The sequence below is a fragment of the Sinohyriopsis cumingii genome, chromosome 3, assembly GCF_028554795.1.
Source record: "Sinohyriopsis cumingii isolate HCF-2022 chromosome 3, ASM2855479v2, whole genome shotgun sequence".
Classification (NCBI taxonomy): Eukaryota; Metazoa; Mollusca; class Bivalvia; order Unionida; family Unionidae; genus Sinohyriopsis; species Sinohyriopsis cumingii.
Window position 1 is genome coordinate 83,457,767 of NC_142963.1, and position 23,946 is coordinate 83,481,712.

General features: G+C 34.9%; 1 protein-coding gene across 1 annotated transcript in view; it reads right to left on the reverse strand.

The window, feature by feature from the left end:
• Window positions 1–23,946, reverse strand: part of LOC149803214 (transmembrane protein 94-like) — a 198,098-nt gene that overhangs the window by 57,710 nt on the left and 116,442 nt on the right. Inside the window, exons 17-18 of the mRNA XM_089952840.1 lie at window positions 12,049–12,216; window positions 398–581 (exon numbers count right to left, since the gene is read on the reverse strand). Of these exons, the coding sequence (XP_089808966.1) occupies window positions 398–581; window positions 12,049–12,216 (352 nt within the window). The remainder of the gene's footprint in view (window positions 1–397; window positions 582–12,048; window positions 12,217–23,946) is intronic.

Below are 23,946 nucleotides of genomic sequence, written 5' to 3' on the forward strand. Positions count from 1 at the left end.
ATCATGAAGTGTTCTCAAATTAATTATGTGATGGCAGCCAGTCCAGCTTGGTACTACTGCATAAACCTATTTATAAATTGAATTCAACTGTAAACCACACAGACCCAGATATGCAATCACATAATGCCATCACATAATGAGTCAGGAAATCTGGGTCTATATTATAGGTAATTAGTAAAACAAACAGAGACCCTGATCTGTAGATGTAGTATGCAATGTCAGATCTGGGTCTGTGCAGTTTGCAGTTGGACTTGACTTATGAGTGAGTATATATGGTATATAATATACACCATTAGGAAAGGGATGTTAAAACACTGACTGATAGTAGCAGATGCTGCCTTAAAGCAAGATCACTGATCACAGATGTTGTCTCAAAGTGTGAAATCACAGATCATACCTGTCTAGCTTGATACTGCATGGTCACCATCCCTATAAAAGTCTGGTTACACTGAGACTGATAATAGCTGTTTGCATCTTCTATGGAACTAATACTGGTATTCTCAAACAGCGAGTCCATGCTAAAGGCACGCAGTTTCTCCCACAGCATGCTGGGCTCTGACATTAGGTTCGTATCCTGATCACTGGAGCAAAAATTTTAACTAATATTTTTTATTATCCTTCTGGAAAAAGGAAATTAAAATAAATTCAGATTCAAGGAATAATACGAGTACCTAAATTCCATGAAGAATGAGATATACATGAACCTTACAATCAATGACCTGAACATAGGAAGTAAATAAATAGTGTTACTGGTACTAAGGAGATGTCCTTCAATAATGAACTGTTATATTTTTACACTGTATCTATGAACAAACATATGTTGTAAGAAGGAGCTACATAATTATTTTAAATCGAGGAAAACTGCAGAAGCAGTGCAGAAATGGAAGCATAAGCACATCCTCTACCGATAAAGCATCCACAAGCAACATCTGTCCAGCATGTCACATACAGTTCAGAGCACAAATTGGGCTGATCAGCCATTCACATACTCATAGAAACCAAACCAGTCAGTGATGTCATGGTCATCTTTGAACACGATGGGCAAACAATATATCATTAGAATAGACTGAAGGAGGAGCACATCAACAACACTGCAACTATATATAGTAACCATATTGTACATAGTTACAGCAACCACATGCTGAAGAACAAACCAAGGCAGCCATGGCTGATCCAATGATAGGATTTAAATGCACCCTTTTGGTTGCAAATCTGGCAAGCCTGCCACTGAACCTTCAACCAACACAGTTTCTCCTTCATTTCAACCCCTCTTAAGACCTGCAAGAGGGTACATAGGAAAACCTCTGGTCTCATAAGCCAATGTTTACCAATAGAAGACTAACTTTCAAGTCAGACCCATATTCTTGAAATATTTTCAGCATGAATCTCAGACATGATTTTGGTCTTCCATAAAAAAGCTGAACAAATTTTAAGGGGGGTGAGGTGGGGTTTCAGGGTTTATCCCCCAAAGGGGTCTTGAGGGACAGTGCCCCTGATCTGGGGGCTCCAGGGTGCCAAAGGCCCCCGGCCAAAAACGCATTTTACACTCATAAAAAAATGCTCCTGGTGCAACTTATGATCATAAAATAAACCAAAACAATCATTTGAAAAACTAAAATCTTACCAAAAATGTTAAACTTGAATTCAGTAATTTCACTGTATTTATAGTCACATGAATTTGTTCTCCAATACTATTGATGCTGAAGTTATTTCATGTGCATGTCAGAGATCACTTCATATTTAAGTCACAGTAATTTCTAAATTTTAGCAGCAACAAATCTGTAAAATAAACACCCAAGTAGTACATCAACTATATACAAATAATCCCATACATTCACTTTTCTTTTTCTCCAATGGACACAGCCTGTTGATATGCCGGTCGAGCTCTTTTTGCAGCTTTGGCAAACAAATTTTAGCCTTCCTTTTTGTCACCACTAACTTTTTTGGCTCAATGTGCCATCATTTCTTTTCCTTGTGAATGAGAGCCTTTTTTTCCTTTCAAGCTGGTGCTTGCATTGGCAACATGCAGTGCGCATATTCTGACAGAGGGCTACATCTGTTCTCTCATGCAAGAAATCTTTCTTCTTAAAGTAATTAAATGTACTTTTTCCAGGTGCCTTCTGAGATTCAATGTTTCCATATGCAACTTCTTTTGCAGGTGCTGTTCCAAACTCTTCCAACTGCGATTACCATAATTCAGATTTGTATTGCAGAGGTCACAAAATGCCAGTCCTCTAGTGTTCAGTTTTCTTATAAATTGACCAACTAAATTTCCGTCAACTTTTCGCTCCAGTCATTCCCATTTCCATAAGTTTTTTTAAAACTTTTATCTAAACTTTTCATGTCATGGTATCTCTCAACAACTTGGGACTCCATGTTTTGCAAGCATGCTTCTTCTTTCCATTGCCATCAGTTCCCATTACATGAAGATTCACTGGATGAATTTAAACCTTTAACCAATCAGAATACTCTTTACAAGAGTCGTGTGCTAACTAATATATGGAACGAATAATTTACAAGGATCAGAGATAATATAAAAAACGGATTATATCAAGAAAAATCTGATTCAGTTCAGGAGAAAAGCAGAATTCTGCTTTAAAACTGAGAAAAATCATGTCTTGAATCTGGAGCTGAAGTTTAAACCAACAAATTTTATGAGATATTTGAGCACGGATGTTTGATTCAAATTTGACATGCTAGAAGAGGAAACAAAAGAAGATTATAAAAATTATAAGAATCTGACTTCATTCTAATCAAAGTTACAAAATATTTAACATTTTAGGACTTCAGGTTTGAGGCTGGGATTAGTGCTCATAAAATTTCCAAACTTAAAGGCTTGGTACTTGTTTGTAACTACTATACACTTTCAATTATACAAAGTATGGTGTCTGCTTATAACTATTATGAGTCTATGGTCTTAAATAGGTAACTGAAATGAGTGAGAAGCAACAAGCTTTGTAAAATTCAACAAATAATTTATTTCTCAGGAATACAAAGTGAAAAATGCAAAAGAGAACTTACAGTATTGTGAAATAAATCCCAAATAATCTTAGAATTTCAAACACAAGAATTAATAAGAAATATTCTGAACAACTTCGTGCTTTTCCAAACTAAATCCAAAAAGGGAAATGTTTATGTGGCCTGTGTCATAGAGATGTGTCAACAGTCTTTTGTTGAATCACAATAATACAATGATCCAAGAATATATCCTTATTTGAAATTTCACTATAAATCCAAGTCTCTATTTCCAAGAAAGTTATTTTTGAGCACTGTGTATTTCCAAAGAAGATTAACTTGAATTGATAATCTGAATAAATAAATTCCAGCCCAAATGAAATACTGGATACAACAATAACACAGCTGATTCTGTTCAAATCTTACAGCATAAATAAATAATTTCTAGAAAAACAAAATTATACAGTCCTCAACTTGAACTCAGGTCACAATTAACATTTTCTAAACAAAAAACTATTACCTAATGGAAAATTTCATTCTGGAAGGTTCCAAATGTTTATAAGATATAATCTTAGCAATAAGGAACATGTTAAACACAATGTCCTTGACTCAGAAAAAGATAATAATACTAATAGTTAACCCATACTCATCAGGAAAATATTAGTTATGTATTAAAAAAAATCAATGATTCAGGTCAGGTATAAAATTAACTTGATATAATGAAATAAAAAAACTATAAAAAATGCAGATTAAATATACATAACAATAACTATGATAGAATTTCAAGAATACATGGCATGGTGCCAATAACTATCATATAAATCAAGAATATAAAGCCTGGTTTCAATTTATAACTATCATAAAATTTCAAGAATACAAGGCCAGGTCTCTGTTTATAACTATCATTAATTTAACTTGAATAATTCAAGACATGGTGACTGTTTATTACTACTCTAAAATTTCAAGAACACAAGGCATGGTGTCTGTCAATATCTATCATAAAAGGACTATATTGAATAAGGGCCATATTTCTGCCCCCTCTCCAAATGTCCTTATTTTATGTATGAGGTGGTTAACATTTATTTCTGACATCAGTTTTGTGTTCAAGTGTCTGTTGCCATGGTTACAAGGTGTCAAAAGACTATAAAAAACAGACATGAAAAGTAGTCATCTTTTCCATTTACTTCTCATAGATACTGCTTTACCACGATTCTGTTCACTCAGTTTCAAATTTGCATTTTGCATTTTTATTATTTTAGGGGTTATAAAGATTCTATGTATAAATTTTAGTTTCTAAAACTATTCCAAAATGGTCCATCGTAGACAAAAATAGAATATCAAATTTATATGTCACTGAAAACTGTTTCTAAAATATGTTGACAAAAAGGCATTAACAGGAGCCTGTACATTCGCTTCTTTGCCGAATACATGGGTTTGTTACCTTCACTGGAAATAACAAATATCCTTTATATATTTATGTACTTTTATCCTTATATTTTCATGCCTCTACAACACACACACTACTGTGTTTCTATCTTTAGAAGAAAAAGAAGAAAATTGTCTTCCACACCCCTTGAGGTACCTTAAAGTCAAACTATAATCGATTTATAAACTATATATTCATCTGTAAAGATATAATATGAACATTAATAAGAAAGAAAACACTATTGGTTAAGCACTTTTGATGAACTTCTGAAAAATGTGAAATATGTTTTTAGAAGTAATGACATTGGAGAATACAGGAAAGAAACAGACTATAGGCATTGTACTCTATAGACCTTTTGCATCTATTTTTAAATCAGCATAGGAATACTGCATTACACTGACTGCATACAGTTGTCTGTGAAATGAGAGGATGTACACATTTATAAAGAACATATACCTATAATGCACAAATAGAAACACAATCATTTTATTTTTCGTTTTGAAAATGCTATTTACCAGCACTTAGAGTTGGCAAAGATGATGATTTACATCGTGCAAGATTCGGGGATTTATAGAATGAAAGCAACTTTCAAAGAATCTTTTGGGAACAAGTTTGCACATAAACTTGGACGAAAAATGAGTCAAAGTAAGTATTTTTCTACCTTTTCCTTGTTTAAAATAACTATATATGACTATACTCTCTCTCTCTTCCTATGCACATGTAGACCTATATTCAATTCTTTGTAGCAACTCAAAACTGGGGCCCTTGATGGGGGCAATGAAGAAATTCAAAAATGTATAGAAAATTTTTAGTGAATAAAATAACGTTATATGAATCTGTGTTCATATATATCTTTAAAGTAAAGCTAGTCACATTATTACATTGATTATTATAATCTGACAGTGGTTTCAAAGGCAGATTTTGTGCATTAATATTTTAAGTACTGTATACTATACATATAGGCGGAGATATACTTTTCCATATTCCTACACAAAAATCATGTGAATATCTCGCTGTAAGGCTTTCTATATAACTGGAGGTTCAGGGAAGTGTTAAAATGAAAATCTATGCAAGCAAGAGATGACAAAGCATCTGATAAAAGAAATGCACTCACTAAACACACATTATCTAACAGTAGCAGTTAACCAAAACTAATAGCAAATCCTAATGATTGTAACGTCCCCACTCATCTACCCACAATATGACCCAGGCGTGATGCATTCCTGCCGTCTGTACAGTTGAGATGAGCAACTGTTACTGTAATAGCCACTTTTTTGTGTATTTAACCTTTGACCCCTCTTAGATTCACTGGGAGGTGACAAGACAGAACTTGCAATGACTGCAGTCATCAGAATAATAAGCATTAAAAATAAACTATTCAGGCCAACATGGACATAATAAGGCAAATTATTAATGAGTATGTCTTAAAAATATAACTTTTGCATTCATTTGAATGTGGTATGTACATTACCAGATTACCCATTAAGCATACCAAGCACGTGTTTTAGGGCACCAGAAATTTTTTGAATTATTTGTTGATGATAAAAATGAATGAATTATATATTACCATTTTGATCTGCATGTACGAGTATTTTGATTTGGAACGGTGGCAACACTGGTATTTTCCAGCCCTTTTTAGATTTTGATTTGTTTTGTTTTTTACATTTCCCATTTAGTGGTGGGGGTGGGGTAATATAATATTTTCAGTGATAAGGGCCCAGGAAGGCCTTAATCTGGCAATTGTTATGCATTATCATTCTCTCTTCATCAGTATCACACAAATAAGATGCCATAAGAATGTTAACATAATGATATGGATGACAATTCAAATTATACAAATTTATCATTTGTCATATAAACATAAAAGGAGCCAGATACTACTGATGAAAGTAGTGGTCACAGATTAGAGAAACAACTCAAATGATTCCCCGTTGTCATAATCACATTCTGGAATAGATGATGCAACCTTAAGATGACTAGTTAGTGATGCATTCTTTGTCAACTCATCATTTACCCATCTTTTTCAGCCAATAAACCATAGGAAATTAGATACATGGGCACAATGCCCAACAACCTGATTATCAACCTTGCAGATACAATACCATCCTTTGTAGCAGTCCATGGAATATTTAGGCTTGTACTGGATTCACAGGAAATGGATTTTATTTTTGGAATGGCGAGACTGGATTTTTGCATGTAACAGGCCTGGAAAATCCATGCATACCATAACATCATAAAGCCCCTCATCTGTGAGATGTTCATTTGTATAGCTTGGAGCCTGTTTGACTTGATAAATGCCCATAGTGATGTCATGCAGGTAATCAACTGGTACTCTGGGGAATTCATTCAGTTTCCAAGTGGATGCATCCATCTTGAAGTACAATTTGTGCTTATTCAGCAAGCTGTTCTCTTGAACCAGGATTTCAACCTTATTCCGTTAGAGGAACTGATTCATTTTCAAGCCAAAAAAGGTGGAAATAGCCATCATTGGATAAGGAAGAAGGAACATCAAAATTAAGATATGACCTTGTTTTACTTAGCTCATGCACATTTTGTTAAAGTGATTTCATATGTGTTCTTGAAAAGTTTTCAAACTCTTTTGTTGCAGTGATAAATCGCAGAGATTCATTAGTGAAGTAGATTTCCAAATGGAATTTGCAACATCTACTATCTGACTTCATAAAAATACTACAGTCTGCAAAAGACTAGGTTATGGCACAGTTTGGGACATTAACAAGATGATCTTGATGCCCATATGGTCTTTTACATTCAACACAATGTCTGTGAGATATTGATGTCGATGGAATTTGAAGTTGAATTGATTGTGGGCCATTTCTGGCATCATCTGAAGTGTTTTAGACCATTCGCCAAATAATCATGACTGACATAAAGTCTCATTAAGTCTCATTTGTTGGGTGCTCTTCATAGATTTGCAAGTATTAACTTTGGCAGTCATATTTAGTCTATAATGATACACACGGCCTGTGAATTCCATATAATCAGTTACTGTTGGGATGGAGCCAGAAACTAATTTTATGAACAGTATCTAAAAAGAAACAACTCAGCTAATTATGTATTAATTATCATAATTCTTGTTTTATATCATAAATTCTTGTGTCATCCATTTGTTTCCACTAGAAAAAAGGTAGATGGAAAATTATTTTAGTATCATTACTAATGCCATTATTATTATTATTATTATCAGCTTATTATTAGCAGTAGTAGTAGTAGCAGTAGTAGTGTGTGTGTGTGATTTGGATTTTTAAGGTAGCTTTAAAAAATTTTCACTCATATCTCTCCAATGTCTGCAGTGTGGCAGTTGATAGTGATACCTTTGCACTGGGGCATCATGTCGCAGACATGTAGCACGATGTCCCACCCAGTCACATTATCCTGACACCAAGCCAACCAGTCCTAACAATGACCTCTTAATGTTGAGTGCCAGGCGAGGCAGCTGTTAGTACCATTTTTGGAAGTCTTTGGTATGACTCGGCCTGGGATCAAACCAACAACCTCCCACATCCAAAGCCGACACTCTAACCACTAGGCCACTGGAGCAGTAGGCAGTAGTAGTAGTATTTTTAATAGTAGTAGTAGTATGCGTAGTAGTGGTACTTATATTTAAGCAGGATGTCCTTTGAATAAATGATACTCATATGTAAATGTTATTATATGTATGTTTTTCTGTTGTTATAATCAGTAAGCGTATCAAATTATGAGGTTATCATTTAATGAAATAAAGAAAATATGCTATTGTAATAAATATGCAGAATTTAGATAAACAGATTGAACAAACTTGTTTTGTTTATTTTTATTTTTGCTGGTTAGGGTTTAGGAAAAATACCGTTATCCTTTTCAATTGACAAACCATAAATCAATTCAGTTACTTGAGCTTCCATCCTGACCTTGGGACATTTTTCCCACTGTTTGGAAACAAAATGTGAAATGTATTATTTCAGAAATTGCTTAAAAAAAACATTAATTAAGTAGGCAAGTAAAATTTATGTCAGTCCAAAACTAGTTTTTCTTGATTTGGATGAGTAATTAGGAAAATGTGATAAAACATAAAGCATAAACAAACATGTATAAAAAAATAATACTACATCTATCCCTCGATAACTTGCACACAACGGGGTCCACAAACATAGACCACACTATAAACGAGGCGTGAGTTATGCAGAGACCTCCAAACATTGCGAGAAAAAAAATCGCTTTGATATGGAGAAAACGGGGGTGGGGTGGGGGAAGCGGTGTTAGTAGACTGGGCTGTTTATTGACTGAATCCTCATTTGACAATCACATCAATAATAATTTTTAATAACATGCTTTTTCTAATGAAGTTGTTTGTTATTCTGTTTAAATAACATTTATTTCAAAATGTCCAACATATGAAAGACCGTTCCAACTGGTTTCAACAACCATCATGTGTATGTGAAAAAATCTGTGTATTTTGTCACTGCTTTTTGTTTTTTTGATGAGTCTGGTTCCCATATTGGTGTTTAATATTATCCTGCCAAATCGGGAGTCCACAGAACAGGGAACTAGACTAACTGTTGATACACCATCAAACAAGATTCTTTTTTTTCAAAAACATGTGACATCTATTTCGTGAGACAATCGTCTACATCGAAATGTAACTTTTTTATTGTTCAGTTAGTACAATATTGATGTCATGATTTCATTGTTAGTAATAATGAAACTTCTTATCATCCTTGAGGATATTTCTAACTGCCAGTTCAGAAATTCTCAGAAAATTGCTTGCCCACAATGGTCCATATCTGTGAAATCAAACTAATTATTTTACGAAGTATTCATTTCGCTTGGCTGCCTTATCTTTGATCACAGTTATGAAAGAGTCAGTTAATTTAAGGTATTTTATGTTACATATACAATAACATTTATAAGTGTTCAATTGATCAAATGAAGTGATTTCACCCAACATACGACCGAGCCTGCTAGATTTTAAGTTTGTAGGATTTTCGTGCCTTTTAACTTTTCTTTTACTCCACCTCCTTTATTTCACTTAAAAGACATAACTGACATGATAATACAAAGGAGGCCAGCTTTTAATTCAGTGCAACAATACAACAAATACTTCCATAAGTCAGTTATCAAAACACGGTCAGCACTTAATTAGGTTCTCAGAGAAATGCTTGTGGACATAGCTGTTATAGTAGATTGATGCATTTTACGTTTAATTACAAGAGGGCATACTGCATTTATGACGATTACACTTAAAAGGAACTAAAAGATAGAACTAGAACACAAATTTCAATAGATAAAATAAATATTTAATTTGTATTTATTTATTAAAGTACTGCCTCCACTCGGCATAAGTGACATTTTCATTGATCAAAATTTCCTTACATATCGTTAACTGCAGTGTACTAGGAATGTCGTTTTGAAAGAAAATGTAAAAAACTGTATAACCTATTTTTAAATTTGATATTTCATAGTGTTGATTAGAATTTCTAGGTCCTATCTACCGTTTTTGACAATAAAATGAGCGATACATCAACATTTCAGTTATCAATTTTAATTGCAATTTTCTTCAAGTTCAACAAATATGGGATCGATGCCGGACCCTGCATTATAAGCGGGTTTGGGAGTTATCAGGGTACGAGTTATCGAGGGAGTGGTGTATATAACTATGGAATAATAATTGCTTCACAACACTGGTTCCACCACAATCATTTTCTGATGCAAAAATATTTGGCCACTCTCCTATAGTTTCCTTTTAGATCAATACCATACCCACAACAATATTACACTTTAGGAACATAAAAATAAAATGATTTGCAAATGACTGAGGCTCATATAATTACTGGTTTTTGGCATAGAAGTAATGCAAATAATATTTTCAATTAAAAAATCATAAATCGGTTCAGTTTCTTGGCTTCCATCGTGATTGTGGACATGGTTCCCACTGTTAGGAAATGTTTCTAATTTCAGTAATTGTTAGAAACATCGTTGATGTAGTAAGCAAGTTTAAAATTATGTCAGTCTAAAACCAATTGTTCTTCATGCATATGTGTGCACTGGAAAATGTGATAAAAATTCAGTATGAAAAAACTAAATATAAATAAACTTGTATGAAAGTTAAACTATCTAATTATGGAAAAATAACCGCTTCACAACAATGGTTCCAATACCATTATTTTCTGATGCAGATATGATTGGCCACCTTTGTATAGTTCCATTTTAGATGAATAACATACTGATAAAAAATATTACCTTGCACGACATAAAAATAAAATAATTTTCAAATTGCAAATTATTTTTTGTTGGTTTTAAAAACTGAGCAGTTTCTAATTATATTTCACACCAGTAAATTGACATCTGTTGATATTATGGACATTATTTCCTAAAAAGAAAGAAGAAAAAAAAATTGGGAGCTTTGGGGATTCAGACTGGGAGTGACAATTTGGCACAACACTGCTATACCATTTAATCTACTGAAGCTTGCTTTGTTCAATCTGTATATGATGCAGATGATACAGTTCTTCCAAGCAGATTTATACAACTGCAGACGATTCTTTGTTAATTCTTTAGTTTTAAAGAATTAATATTGTTAGTATATGAAGAAAGACCGAGCTAACAAAATTTAATGAAAAATTATGCTGGTTGTACCTGTTATTTCTCTCTGGAAATTGACAGATTCATTTAAAGATTACATGTATGGATTTACACTGTAATGTGAGTGAATTAAATGTAGCAAATGGTATCATGATGGAAATAAAGAAAAAAACCTGTTATTTATGTATAAAACAAATGATATATAAGTACTTTTCCTATTATTTACAGCATGCTTTTGCAAAAAATTGGCAACGTAAAAATACATTTCCATTTAATGTTTACTCTAACATAGGCTGTGTTTACATATAGTTCTGAATGCCACCTTCAGCACCTCATCCAAAGGCAATTTAGAAAGAATGAAGAAATAGAGAAATGAATGGATAACATTGTTTTTAAAGTATCCAATCGTTATTATTCCTGCATTTTTGTTAATATGATAATGAAGGAAATAATATAGCGCACTCTAGAAATGCAGGTCTAATTGCTCAAGCTTAGCGATACTTAGGCAGATACCGTGCAGCAGGGAAAACGACGACAATGATACATGGCAAAATTCAAGAATATTTTAATTTTCAGTGATTAGCGCAAATGTAATCAAATAAGATAAAATGAGAACCCAACAATTTTAATAAAAATTAATCAGTGTAAATACCTTGTCTGATCAAGCCTGCGCTTAGATCTTATTTCTAGTTTCAAGTTGCTAAAATGTAGCATTTTCTCTTAAATTTCCCATACCAGACCATGTTCAAAGGTCGTGTTTAGGTATGAAAAGGTATTTATATGCATATTTAATGCAGAATAGGGTGATTTATACATCAAATAATACAATGAGACACATAGTTGTAATATTTACATGAATTTTTGTTCCCATAAAAACGGGCAGAAAATGGCCCTTATTCATTATAGTCCTTTCAAGAATACAAGACATCGTGTCTATTTAAAATAAACTGTCATATATAATGTCAAGAATACAATACACGGTGAATGTTTATAATTATCATCTGAATTTAAAAAATATAAGACCTGGTATCTGTTTATAACTATCATAAAGTGACAAATGTTTACATGAAAGTAAGTAAAGTTGTGCTCACATGGACAGATTCAGATGGTCATGTTGTACTTGATGTGAACTTTTGACTGGCAATTCAATGTAGAAATCCTCCAGGTTGTTACTGACATGCTGGGAGAATGGACGGTAGGAAAAGGCTGTGCAATATGCCGCCATGCTGCTGCGGTGGTAGAAATCTACTATCTTCTTTCTAGAAATGGTAAAAGTTTAAATTTTAAAAAATAAATATCTGAACAGTTTATATAAAGGGACTTGTGATCTATTGACCATACTAATTTACCGGACTCCACACAAAATTCATTTATTTCCCTCTTTGTTTACCTTAAATGTTGAATATTAAAATCTATTGAGACATTCTTGAGAAAACCCAGCATATTAAGTTTGGTCACAATCCATTATCAAATATCTGAGTACAACAATCTGAGGTTATTTGCTGGCCTTGGCACAAGAAAAACCAGAGTCCTGTTGTGAGGGATTTGGCAACTCCTATAAATTATCAGTTACACGTACCAATGGAGGGAATGTGCATGAACAAACTACTTCTTCCAGTCAGTTAAGTTTGTTTTAGGTACCACTTCAGAACCCTGCTGAGGTCCTGTAGGTGCCCTTGAGATGAAGAGTCTAGTAGGCTGAGTGGACAAGCCATTGTATCTATGACGACAGCTGACATGATGTTCAACCCAATACATACACTCCTTGAGTGATAATGACAAGAAAGAACTCAATCTTCTGGTCATTTAAGTTTGCTAAACTTCAGAACCCTAATGAGATCCTGAGATGAAGAGTCCAAAGAAACAGTAGTTCCAAGATGAAGGATTGATTTCTCCTGAGCAGAGCCTGTTCTTGGCAATGAATGCTGGGGCCATCATAAGCAAAACCAAACCATCATGGTGGAACTGTAGGTGGTATGGGTTGGCAGACAATGCATGTATCTCTGTCTGCTGTAGCTTAAGTGACTAGGAAATGGTTTTATTTGATGGGTGAGTCATGGAAGTTCTGAACATCAGTTTGAAGGACATCATATTCAGCCACATCAGAACCCACAACAGATTTCATATCAGACAGAGCCAATATTATTTCTGACAAGTCTAAGATCAAAAGAAAGCCAGAGATGTCATTGTTAGGGTCTGCAGTCTCCCTTCTGTGATGACAGAATCTATCTGAGTGCATGACAGGGAAGTCCTTCATAATAATGGAAGCTAATTTCTCCTTATAAGCCGCTGGAGGAAGATGGCTATTGGTGGTCCTGGGGCCTGTAATGAAGAGAGGTGTTTCTGCTCACACCACAGGAACCATGAATCCTCTAGGATACTGTTCCTGCCTGGAATGTGATACATTTTCAGTGGCACCACATGAGAAAATTCCAAACCAGAATGTTCAGGTTTATGGACTTGTTTGCAAGACACTAACTTCGTGGAAGGAGTGCAGAAGATGGGCAAGCCAATCCATCATGCTGGCATCTGTGTAGATCATAGAAGGTGGGCAACAAAGTCTGTGTAGATTCTTATTTCCTTCAGTTGATCAAGCTTTAAACAGCAGAAGGGACCGGGGAGGCTGGGAAACATGGGTGGAAGAAAAAAAATGAATTAAAAAAATAAATACATGGAACCGTCAGAATGACCAATGAACAGTAACATAAACTATGTTTTTTTTTTGTCCTATAAAATGTGAATATTTTTTAAAATTCACAATATGAACAACATAGCACAGGAAGTCAAGCAACCAAATGGCAGCCAGACATGAGTAAAAAAAGTGAAGCAAAAATAAACTACATGGAATCATTGGAATGACCAATGAACTGTAAACATGAAGAATATGTGACACATCATAATGATTTTTTTTATGTGCTATAAAATGTGAATACTTTTATTTGATCTGAGCAACATAGCAAAGGGGGTAAAAATAATGCAAAGGCTTTACTTTAGTAACCATTCAATGTATGTACTTAATTCTTATATTATTTTAAGCAAAACAGCAAAAATAGACTGTAGAGGCTGAGCTTTTTGTGTGCCAGTTTAGTTGCCAATTCATTGCCAAATAATTTTGTTTGTGCCAGTTTATATCAATTCATGTGATTTTCTCACTTTTCCAATTTCTGCCTTCATGGGATACCCTTCAATGAGGTCTAATTTTGCTTTTGTATTTCTGGCTATATTCATCTTTGGCTATTTTTGGTCTCTTTACCTCTATGATCTAGTTTTACCATAAAGGGGTGGGGGAAAGGTGTTTCCCCCTTATGGTCACATGGACATACCCCCTGGTGAATTCCTAGATACGAAACGAAATACCAGAAATTCAGAAGGTTGCGCAGGCTACAGTTCTATGGTCAACAGGATATGCACTGATTTCTGGTGATGGGTATGCGCAAATTGTCAGCTATCAGTACGTTTTCTGGTTGACTTTCAAATGTGGCCCCCCCTCACCATAATAACTTCAGTTAAACCCATAGCAATATGCCCATTCTGGGGCTTGAACCCATGAAGTAAACCCGTAATGGTTTGGAATTCCAACAATATTACCACTATACTATCGCAGCTAGAAAGATATCTGTTCAAACCTAATATAAAAACTTACTATTGACAATAAATAAAAAATGTTTCAGATAATTTATAATTATCCAGTGTTGTAGAATATTCAGTTGAAATAAAATACATAACTAGTGTTATTTACAAAAAATAAATAATATATTTAAATTTGTACTATGTATATTGTCGAGTGGGGAAAAATAATCTGTATATGTAGTCCACAGGTGGAGTTAGTCAAGTGAAACAAGTCTGGCTTGTTATACACAATACTAGACAACCTGCAGGTGGTTTTCACAGAGACTATATCAGTATAAATAGTGTTATTAATGAAAACTAAAAAATATATCTAAAATTCGTAATCATATCTGTATTCCACAGGTAGAGTTAGTCAAGCAAAACAGGTCTGTCATCACTATACTAGAGAATAATGTTCCAAAATAGCCTGTGGCAAAATAGGTGGTATTTGTGAACAGACAGATATACTTATATTTAACCATGTGATCATGTTGTGGGAATTCCAGTAAGTTATTAATAAAGCAGTCACGTGATCATGGCAATGTCTAAAGTGTGAATATGATTGAGATCTTGGTAATTTATTGTACTTAAAAAAATTACATTATGTTACTGTAACAGAGTAAAATCTTGTATATCTGCTGACTTAGTGATCTGTAATTAAATCATTGTTGTAATAATAACAATGAGTGATTCTACGCTTACCATGGAATCTCATACAGCTAAATTAGCTCAACAATGACTAGACGCGATTAAGAAGTATCTTCCAGTCCATGATTCTGTCAAGCAACAGCTGCAACAATGCCAGGATGCTCATGTGGAATTTACAAAGGGTACAGGACAGTTATTTAAACCAATTGTAGAACCAATAAAAAAAATGATTACAGCAACTGAGGCAACACATAAAACTCTTAAGAAATTACCAGCTGATATTGCTGGCCATCTTCAACTGCCTCCACCACCAGTTCAGCCACCACCCCAAGTTCGACTACCACCACCAATACCAGGAGTTTACATAGACATTACGGAAAAATTTAATGAGGAAGGTAGTGCTGCTATCATGGATGAAGACCAAATATCTGACTGTGCTGCATTTGGATGGCAGAAAAATGAAAATTACTTGAAACCTGAATACGTTAACAATGTGGCTCGCACTGACTGGAGTAGAAACATATATTGCATTTATTCTGATGTTAAGCAGATTTTAACAGTTTTACCAGATAGTAGATGAGCATACTGAACTAGCTAAACAGCAGAGGGGAAAAGTCACAAAAAGAAATAAAGAGTAACATTGAAAAATCAAGAGAAGAAAGAATGAAAAGAGAAAAGCTGCATCAGAGGCACTCCAGCAACTCTCTCCTGAACCAGATCCATATGATGAACCACCTGAAGGTGCAACCGGAAGTGGCCTTACCACTTGTGACAGACGTAGGAAACGCTTTGGTAATATGATCTCTGAATCGCTGGTAGTTCAGGATAAAATTTGTCCCAATGACATCCTAGACAGCAGCAAATATAATAAATATGTTCAAATGTGTATCTTTAACCAGCATTTGACATGGACACACCAGTCCTAAAGATGAGTCTAACATTTACTCTTATAAAGCATGAGAACCAGACCAACATAGATAATTTGAATTACAAGTCCAAGATAAATCAAGGTATTTTTTGCCTGCCAAGGCATTTACTGAAGTTCATGGCAAACTTGTGAAAAATAATAATAATACAGTATATGCAGCAAATGAACAATGTGGATTCATTAACAATGGTATTATGATGTTGTTTAAAAGTGCCAGATATATAACTGATGGTAGAGCAACTGAAGCATGTCTCGATAACGTTGATGTTGCTATGACAATTATCAGTCTTTCAAGATATTCTGATGACTATTCATGGTCCGCAGGTCAATCCATGATGTTCGCCAAGGACATTACTGACATTCCTGATGATAGGCAGCATCTCATGGTGCAAATAACACAGGTTAGCACTGTTGATCCTCAACCAGCTGGAATGATACCTTGATCAGCCACTGCTTTGGCTACATTACACAGTGTTAATCCAGGATTCAACCTGGGATTTGCAGCACAGCGATCTCAGGTTAACACAGATGGTGGCTTATCATGTGTGATACCACTGTCACATATCTTCGGATTTTGTAGACATGTTAGAAAAGTTATCTTCAGAGAAAAACATACAGTTGCACTGGTTTGAAGAGCCACAGACAATGATGCTATCTGGCATGCTGAGATTGGTGGGGGTGGTGCTGGTAAAGTAACACTAACAAAATTAGCATTAGGGATGCCAATGATGACTCCATCGTTGACTGAAGACCAAGGATTATTGTTGATCATGAATGACGGCAGCAAGTCAACATTGTCATGGCTGACAAAGACTACAGATACAGCTCCAGGCACAGCAGGAAGATTTCCATGGCAGATCGCATCACAGAATGGAATTTCAGCACCACGACATATATTTGTGGCATTTCAGCATGACACCAGGCATAAAAATCAGACAGAAAATCCAATGGTGTTTGATAGATTATCAGTGGCTACAATTTTGCTGAGGAAAAAATGGACATCAAGAACCATCCAAAGACATAATACTGAATTTAAATACAATTTGATCATTCATGATGTTATAATGTCATATTATCATTCCAGTGTTACTCTAACACCTGGTCAGATTAAAAAACTTCAATCAGCATCAGCAAAGAATTCTGGGGCAAAAATAAATCTGAAATTATCGGCATTGCAGGGCACAAATAAATTATCGTTGACTGAACATCAGCTCAAACACTACAATGATGCAAAGAAATAATGAATTGGTGTGAGACCTGACCTTCCTGCAAATGCGATCAGCAACACAACAAAAAACGGTGGCATATTTCCATTTCTAGCAGTGTTACCAGCGCTAATTGCAGCAGCTGTTCCAGCTGTTGCAAAAGCAGCTGCACTTGGTTCTGTTGAAACAGCTGCCAGTATGGCTCTGAAAAGAGCAACAGGACACAGTGTGAACACCTATAAAAAAAGGTCAAGGTCTGAGACTGCCAAGGACATTTCATTAAAGCTTCCCATGTCCAATTTCGATTTATTTGATACTGCTCGGCAATTAAACATAAACTTCAGAGGTGTTTTCATGCATGATCAAATACTGGAAAAACCAAATCGTGTTGAAACTGTTATCATTAATCTTCATGGACGTTCTGGTCCTGATACTCATTGGGTTGCATATGCGGTTGATCCTCATGGACTTGTTTGTTTTGATTCACATGGATTGGTACCACCAAGAGAATTTGTAGAACATAACAGCAGTCAAATACACAGAATTCCACCAATCTGGTATTCAACATTACCAACACAGACAATAATGGATCCACCAGTATATAGTCCAGAAGTGGTTGTGGTATTTAACGCCATGTCAAGGTCATCATGGACCAATGATGGTGGTCTGCCACAATATAAAGTTGTGCATGAGTATACCACACGCCGTTTTAAACACGTTAATGGTTTATAATGGTAGATATTTACAGAAGATCTGCTAAAGGCAAGCCCCAGGACAACAATGATTTATCCAAATGTGCAACATGAGAAGAATTTGCTGATCTTTTGCATCTTGCTGATGAAGACACAAATGAGGTTGTTGTTTTTCAGGTTCAGCAAGAACAGTTAAAGAGGAGCAATATCCTCTTGACAGATATTATTCTGCAAGTTCCAGGGGTGACTGAAGATAACTTAGTGGTGTTTACTAAAACCGGTAAGATTAAAGAATCGAGGGAATCACTTCTAACAATCGCTGGGGAGATTGCTGGATGTATTAGATGAATTGGAGACATAATGAATGGCAATCTCAACATGAGCAGAAATACAATTTTCAATGCGAGAAAATCAAAATCAGACGATGATGTGGCAACAAAAAGATATGTGGACAACAGCAACACCACAATCAAAACAGAGATCAGTTGTTGTTTGTTCAAGGGCTTAACGCCATTTTTCAACACAAGATAGACTATACATGGCGGCCAGTATAACTAGTGGAGGAAGAACCCTGGAAAACCCAGGGAAGAACCACCAACCCACGACAAGCTACTGGCAGGCATTCCCACATATCCACGCTAGCTGAGCCTTGGACTCGAACCCATGCAGACAGAGGTGAGATGGCAGTGATCCGGAATGGACAGCGCTTGGGGCCCCCGAACAGAGATCAGTAAGTACATTGCTAAAACCAGCGATGTAATGACTGGCAATCTCCACATGAACGGAAATAGCATTACTTATTTGAGAGAACCAGAATCAAACAATGATGCTGCAATGAAGAAATACATGGACAACAGCAACATCCCGATGATGACCTCGTTAATGATAATCAATGATGGACTGACCATGTTCAGAGCTGAATCATTTAACTGCATTTAAAATTTTGCATAGAATCACAAATAGAGCCATTAATGAATTTTGTTGTCATCGACATTAAGCTTGTTGAAATTCATATGCAACTTGTTGATATAGTCAATGTTAAAACAACAATTAAAATTATTAATGATGAGCTCACCAACATTAGCTCAAGAATCAATTCGATAAACAATGAACTCGAAAAAATCAAAAAGATTGCCAATGGTGTAATTCACATAACTCTGCCCATCAACATGGTATACACAGTAGCATCTGGATTAGGAATAACAAAACAATAATAAATCCATCAAACATACTGCTGAGTTTACTGGGGTGTACAGGTTATCCCTGCTTAGCCCTAATCAATTTAGGATAGTTCCATTCTTTGAGTTATGGCACTCATCCTTCTTTCAGAACTATGACAATCATGATAAACAGAATACTGAGGCAATATTCACATTGGAAACCTTAATATCAGCGATATACTACTACTGTCTGGAATTCATTGCAAAGAAATCTAAACTGGTAACTTAATATATACCATAATGAAACCCACACAATCCTTTCAGTATAATCTAGCTTGTGCATGGAAGGCATTGCTGGAAGAAATCATCGACAAGCAATCAATAAAACAAAAAAATATTGCAGACAAATCATCGTCATCGACAGTATTGTATACGCAGTTTCCTTGCTGGTTGCTGGAGCAATGACAATAATCAGCACATTATCAGTGATGCACACAATACTGCCTTTGGTCGGAATTGGTGTTGTTGTTATTGATGTTGCTGGGATACTCAATATTATCATGAAAAAAATATCTATGTGTACCAGCAAAAAACAGCAAAAGCACACAGAAATAATGTATGCTGTGACATATGCATGTATAAATATATCATCGATACTGTCAGCAGGGTTAAATGATGGTGCAATATCAGACAATGAATTTTATGCGATTAGGGATATTAATTATTGGTATCACATGAATGGAAACCTGCCAATGCCACATTTAGAATAGGCCATATAGATAATAATGACCTCAGAAATAACCACGCGATCTGAGCGATCATCGCTAACACAACACCGCAGACTACTACAATGATATCAGCAATTTCAACACAACTAGAATTTGATATCAGTTTTCCAACTCCAATAAGAGCTCCAATAAGTGGTCGGTCACTTGAAATCGCACTGGCACAATTACAACTTTATTATAGTTGGCCAAATATTACAGAAAAATCATTTGGTAGATTGGACGCCAATAATTCACTGGTATTCTTGCATAAAACCACAGCTGATGAAGCTGGTGGGCAAGCCCCAATCTGGGAGGTCATTACCATCCCAACAGGATCATATCAAATCAAACAAATCAATCATGAACTTCAACGTAGAATCAAATCTATAACAGGAAAAGAATCAAAGACTGCTATCAATGTACATGAGCCAACACTGAGTGCAGCATAGAAATATCGGCTGGGGATTCCAGGGAATCCAATTACGCTGTTGATATATATAAGTTGTCGATCAGAACCAAGCTGGAATGGCTGTTGGTAGTGCCAATTATTACTGGACAACCACAACCAGTGCAATCTGATTATCTGACAAACAAACAACAGCTAAGATATTTTACAGAGAATGGAAATCATAAACAATGGTGGGCTGTAGAAGTTATGTGGGAAACCAATGGAGAAGTTTTATTGATGCTAGAAAAAAAACATGTAGGTATTCTTCAATGATGTAAACTTTAAAGAATCGGATTCACAAGCAAAAGAGGAATGGTTCAGACAGGGCAGAGTTTACCGAAGACCTTGTAGATAAAATAGTGCAGGAACATAAAAAAGTGCAAGATCTGAGAAAACTCTTTAAGCAGTATATAACTGAATATCCAAATGATGATCTTAGTAATCTAGCTTCATCCCATCGACCCATACTATATGATTACTTTACTTTAATATACATAATAGTATTTCTCAAATTAGACTTTTACTAATAGTATAACCAAACATACAACAATTTCAACTGGCTGATGATGGGATCGTCTACACCTTGTGGAAAACATAGTCACAGTGATTATTGTGCACTTCATTTACAGAGTGTTCGACGTGAGAGTACCAGCCCAAAACCGTGTTTGGTTTGTGGAGTTGATGTTAAAGGTAGGACACAATTATATGTAGCATGTGGCAGAAGAAAACATTATATATTGAAAATATACTTCGAGATAACAAATTATGCAGATAATGTAAAAAAAAAAGCAACAAGATTACATTGACCATTATATTAAAAACAATAAAAATGATCAAATTAGTGAAAAATCTGTTGAACTAGTGAAGACTCATCCAGCACCTCTTAGATTGATGAACTCTCGCCATGTTGCTCATATCAAATAAAAGTATTCACATTTTATAACACACAAAAAAGCATCACGATGTGTCACATATAGTTTATATTACTGTTTGTTGGTCATTCCAATGGTTCCATGTATTTTTTTGCACCATTTTTTTCACCCATGTCTGGTTGCCATTTGGTCGGTTGACCTGTACTATGTTGTTCATATTCTGACTTTAAAAAAAAATCACATTTTATAGGACATATAAATCATAACTTTGTGTCACATATAGTTTATGTTACTGTTTGTTGGTCATTCCGATGGTTCTACTTATTTCTTTTTAATTCATTTTTTCACCCATATCTGGCCACCCCCTGGTTGGCTGACCCCCTTCTGCTGCTCAGCAAGATGTCTGTCATAAGCCAAGTGAGGCCTTCCCAAATGTGAGATAGAACCTCATGTAACAAAAAGAACTTTGATAATTTAGTGAAGAGAGCAAAGCTTTCAGCTGCCATCAATCAGATTTGTCCTTGTTGACAACCAAATTAAGGTGAAGCAGAAGCAAAACATTGGATTATATATTTTATGTCTTGGTACAAAGGTGTGTGTGTGTGTGAAGTCTTGAGAAGCAAAAGTGAAAGCAGTAACTATTCACAGGATTAGGCACCAAATCCACTATCCAAGGCAAAACCACTCAAGTCTCACTTCTGCTTAGGTCAGCAAATCACCTATTTCCTGTTTTCTAACGCATGTCAAAAGTCATGTTGAAGCATCTTCTTAACTTAAGAGGGATGGATTTCTGAAGTAGTGGATCTACTTTTAACATACTGTCATTGGGTAATGTACCTGAAGAAGAAATACTGAATTTGTTACAATTCTTATGTTCTAAAGAAATTACAGTAGCAAATGATGAATACTACATTTGAACTCAAGGTCATAAGAGCTTTTAAAAAGATGAAGTCATTGTCTTTTGCCTTAATCTCAAGGTAATACTTACCTGAGATGTACTAAGTGAACCAAGTTTTAATTAAGACTTATTTATATTTGTTCAGGTTAACACCCCTGTCCTATTAAGAGCTTAACATGATCATAGGTCTGGATTTTTTTACAACTTTTATTATGTCCTGATTGCATTCAAAACATAGTAATGCTGACAGACAATTCAGTAATTCAATAAAGTAATAGCCTGAAGATTACAATCAACATAATCAACTAACAATATTTACCCAGCTACAAAGTAATGGCAAATTTAAATCGAGTTTTAGGCTATATGATTTCAAATTGCTATACAAATTGGGAAGTAGAAAAATGAACAGTAACTTTCAACAAACAGACTTGGACCTTGTGTATGAAAACTGTGCCAGAGATTTTAAACGGTGCTCAATACTCTTTAATTACCTTGGGAATGCAATAAAAAGGCTTTTGGATCAATTCACTTTATGTAAAAATGACCTCTTATTTAGTTATCAAATTATCTTCCTCCTGGCAATACAGATGGTTGAGATAGGTTTAGAATGGTTCCTTGCCCCAGCTTTATGTAGTTCCATATGGTATCTAGTAGTTTTACTCTAATGGGACCAGTCAATATTGTTAAGTTCAATTAATAATCTACAAAATGAAGCTCAATATCAGTTAACTCTAGGTCAGATTTTGAGGCGTCAAAGTTTTCAGTCAACTATGAAAACATATTTTAATCCAAATATAACCAATACATTTGTCTCCAAAAACAATCAAGCAATTTTAACTGTGATTTATCACTAAACAGAAATTACAACATTGACGTCAAAATGCTCTGCAGCAAACTCACAGAGTACAATCTGATTGGACACTTTTACTTCTAGTAATAATAAAAACAGATATTCAGCCATATCCTTGGATGCTCATGAAGGAAGCTTGAGAAATTTTTCAACACAATTAATGTTTCACATGCATAGTTCTAAATTATTTTGACCAGTTGGAGTTCTTGCTATCTAACTAGCATGCCACACTCCCAGTCAATTTGTACTGCTTTGGAATGTTAAGGAAAGAATTTTTTAAAAATTAATTTGATATCCAATGTTCATCAAATATTTTCTTTAAAAAGTCTTTTTACAAAGTATTTTGTGTTAAAAATGTAGTGAAAAAAAATGGTTCGCTGATATTTATTCTTTCGTCCTGGCCCCTCTGGTCAATCCTGACAATTCTTTTTGGGCTGGGGTCATTGTGTTATATACATGATCACATATATATGACAATGTCATTCATAGACCCCCACCATTGTGTTATAACGATATTAACCTGTAGTGACCTTTGACCTAAAATCCAATATTATGAATGGTTGGCTATCAAATTTTATCTACGGACTGCTGAGATACACGATGATTCTCAGCTTGATCAAAAAATACTTTTATATTTGTTCTAGTTGCAACATTCATGGATGATTACAGTTTAACACCCATGTCATGAACACTGATCTTGAACAAAAAAAACCCAAATACACCAATGTGTAGTGAAGATGTTGTCACATAATGCTGTTTAAGTTTCATTTGTATTTGTTCATGTGTTGTTTTGCCCACAAGACTGCAGTAATTCACAAATGTAAGCAATGACCTTTGACCTTAAGATCACAGAGGGTTGGTTATCAAACTTGTTTGAGATTTGGCAAGATAAACTGATAAGTATTTATCATG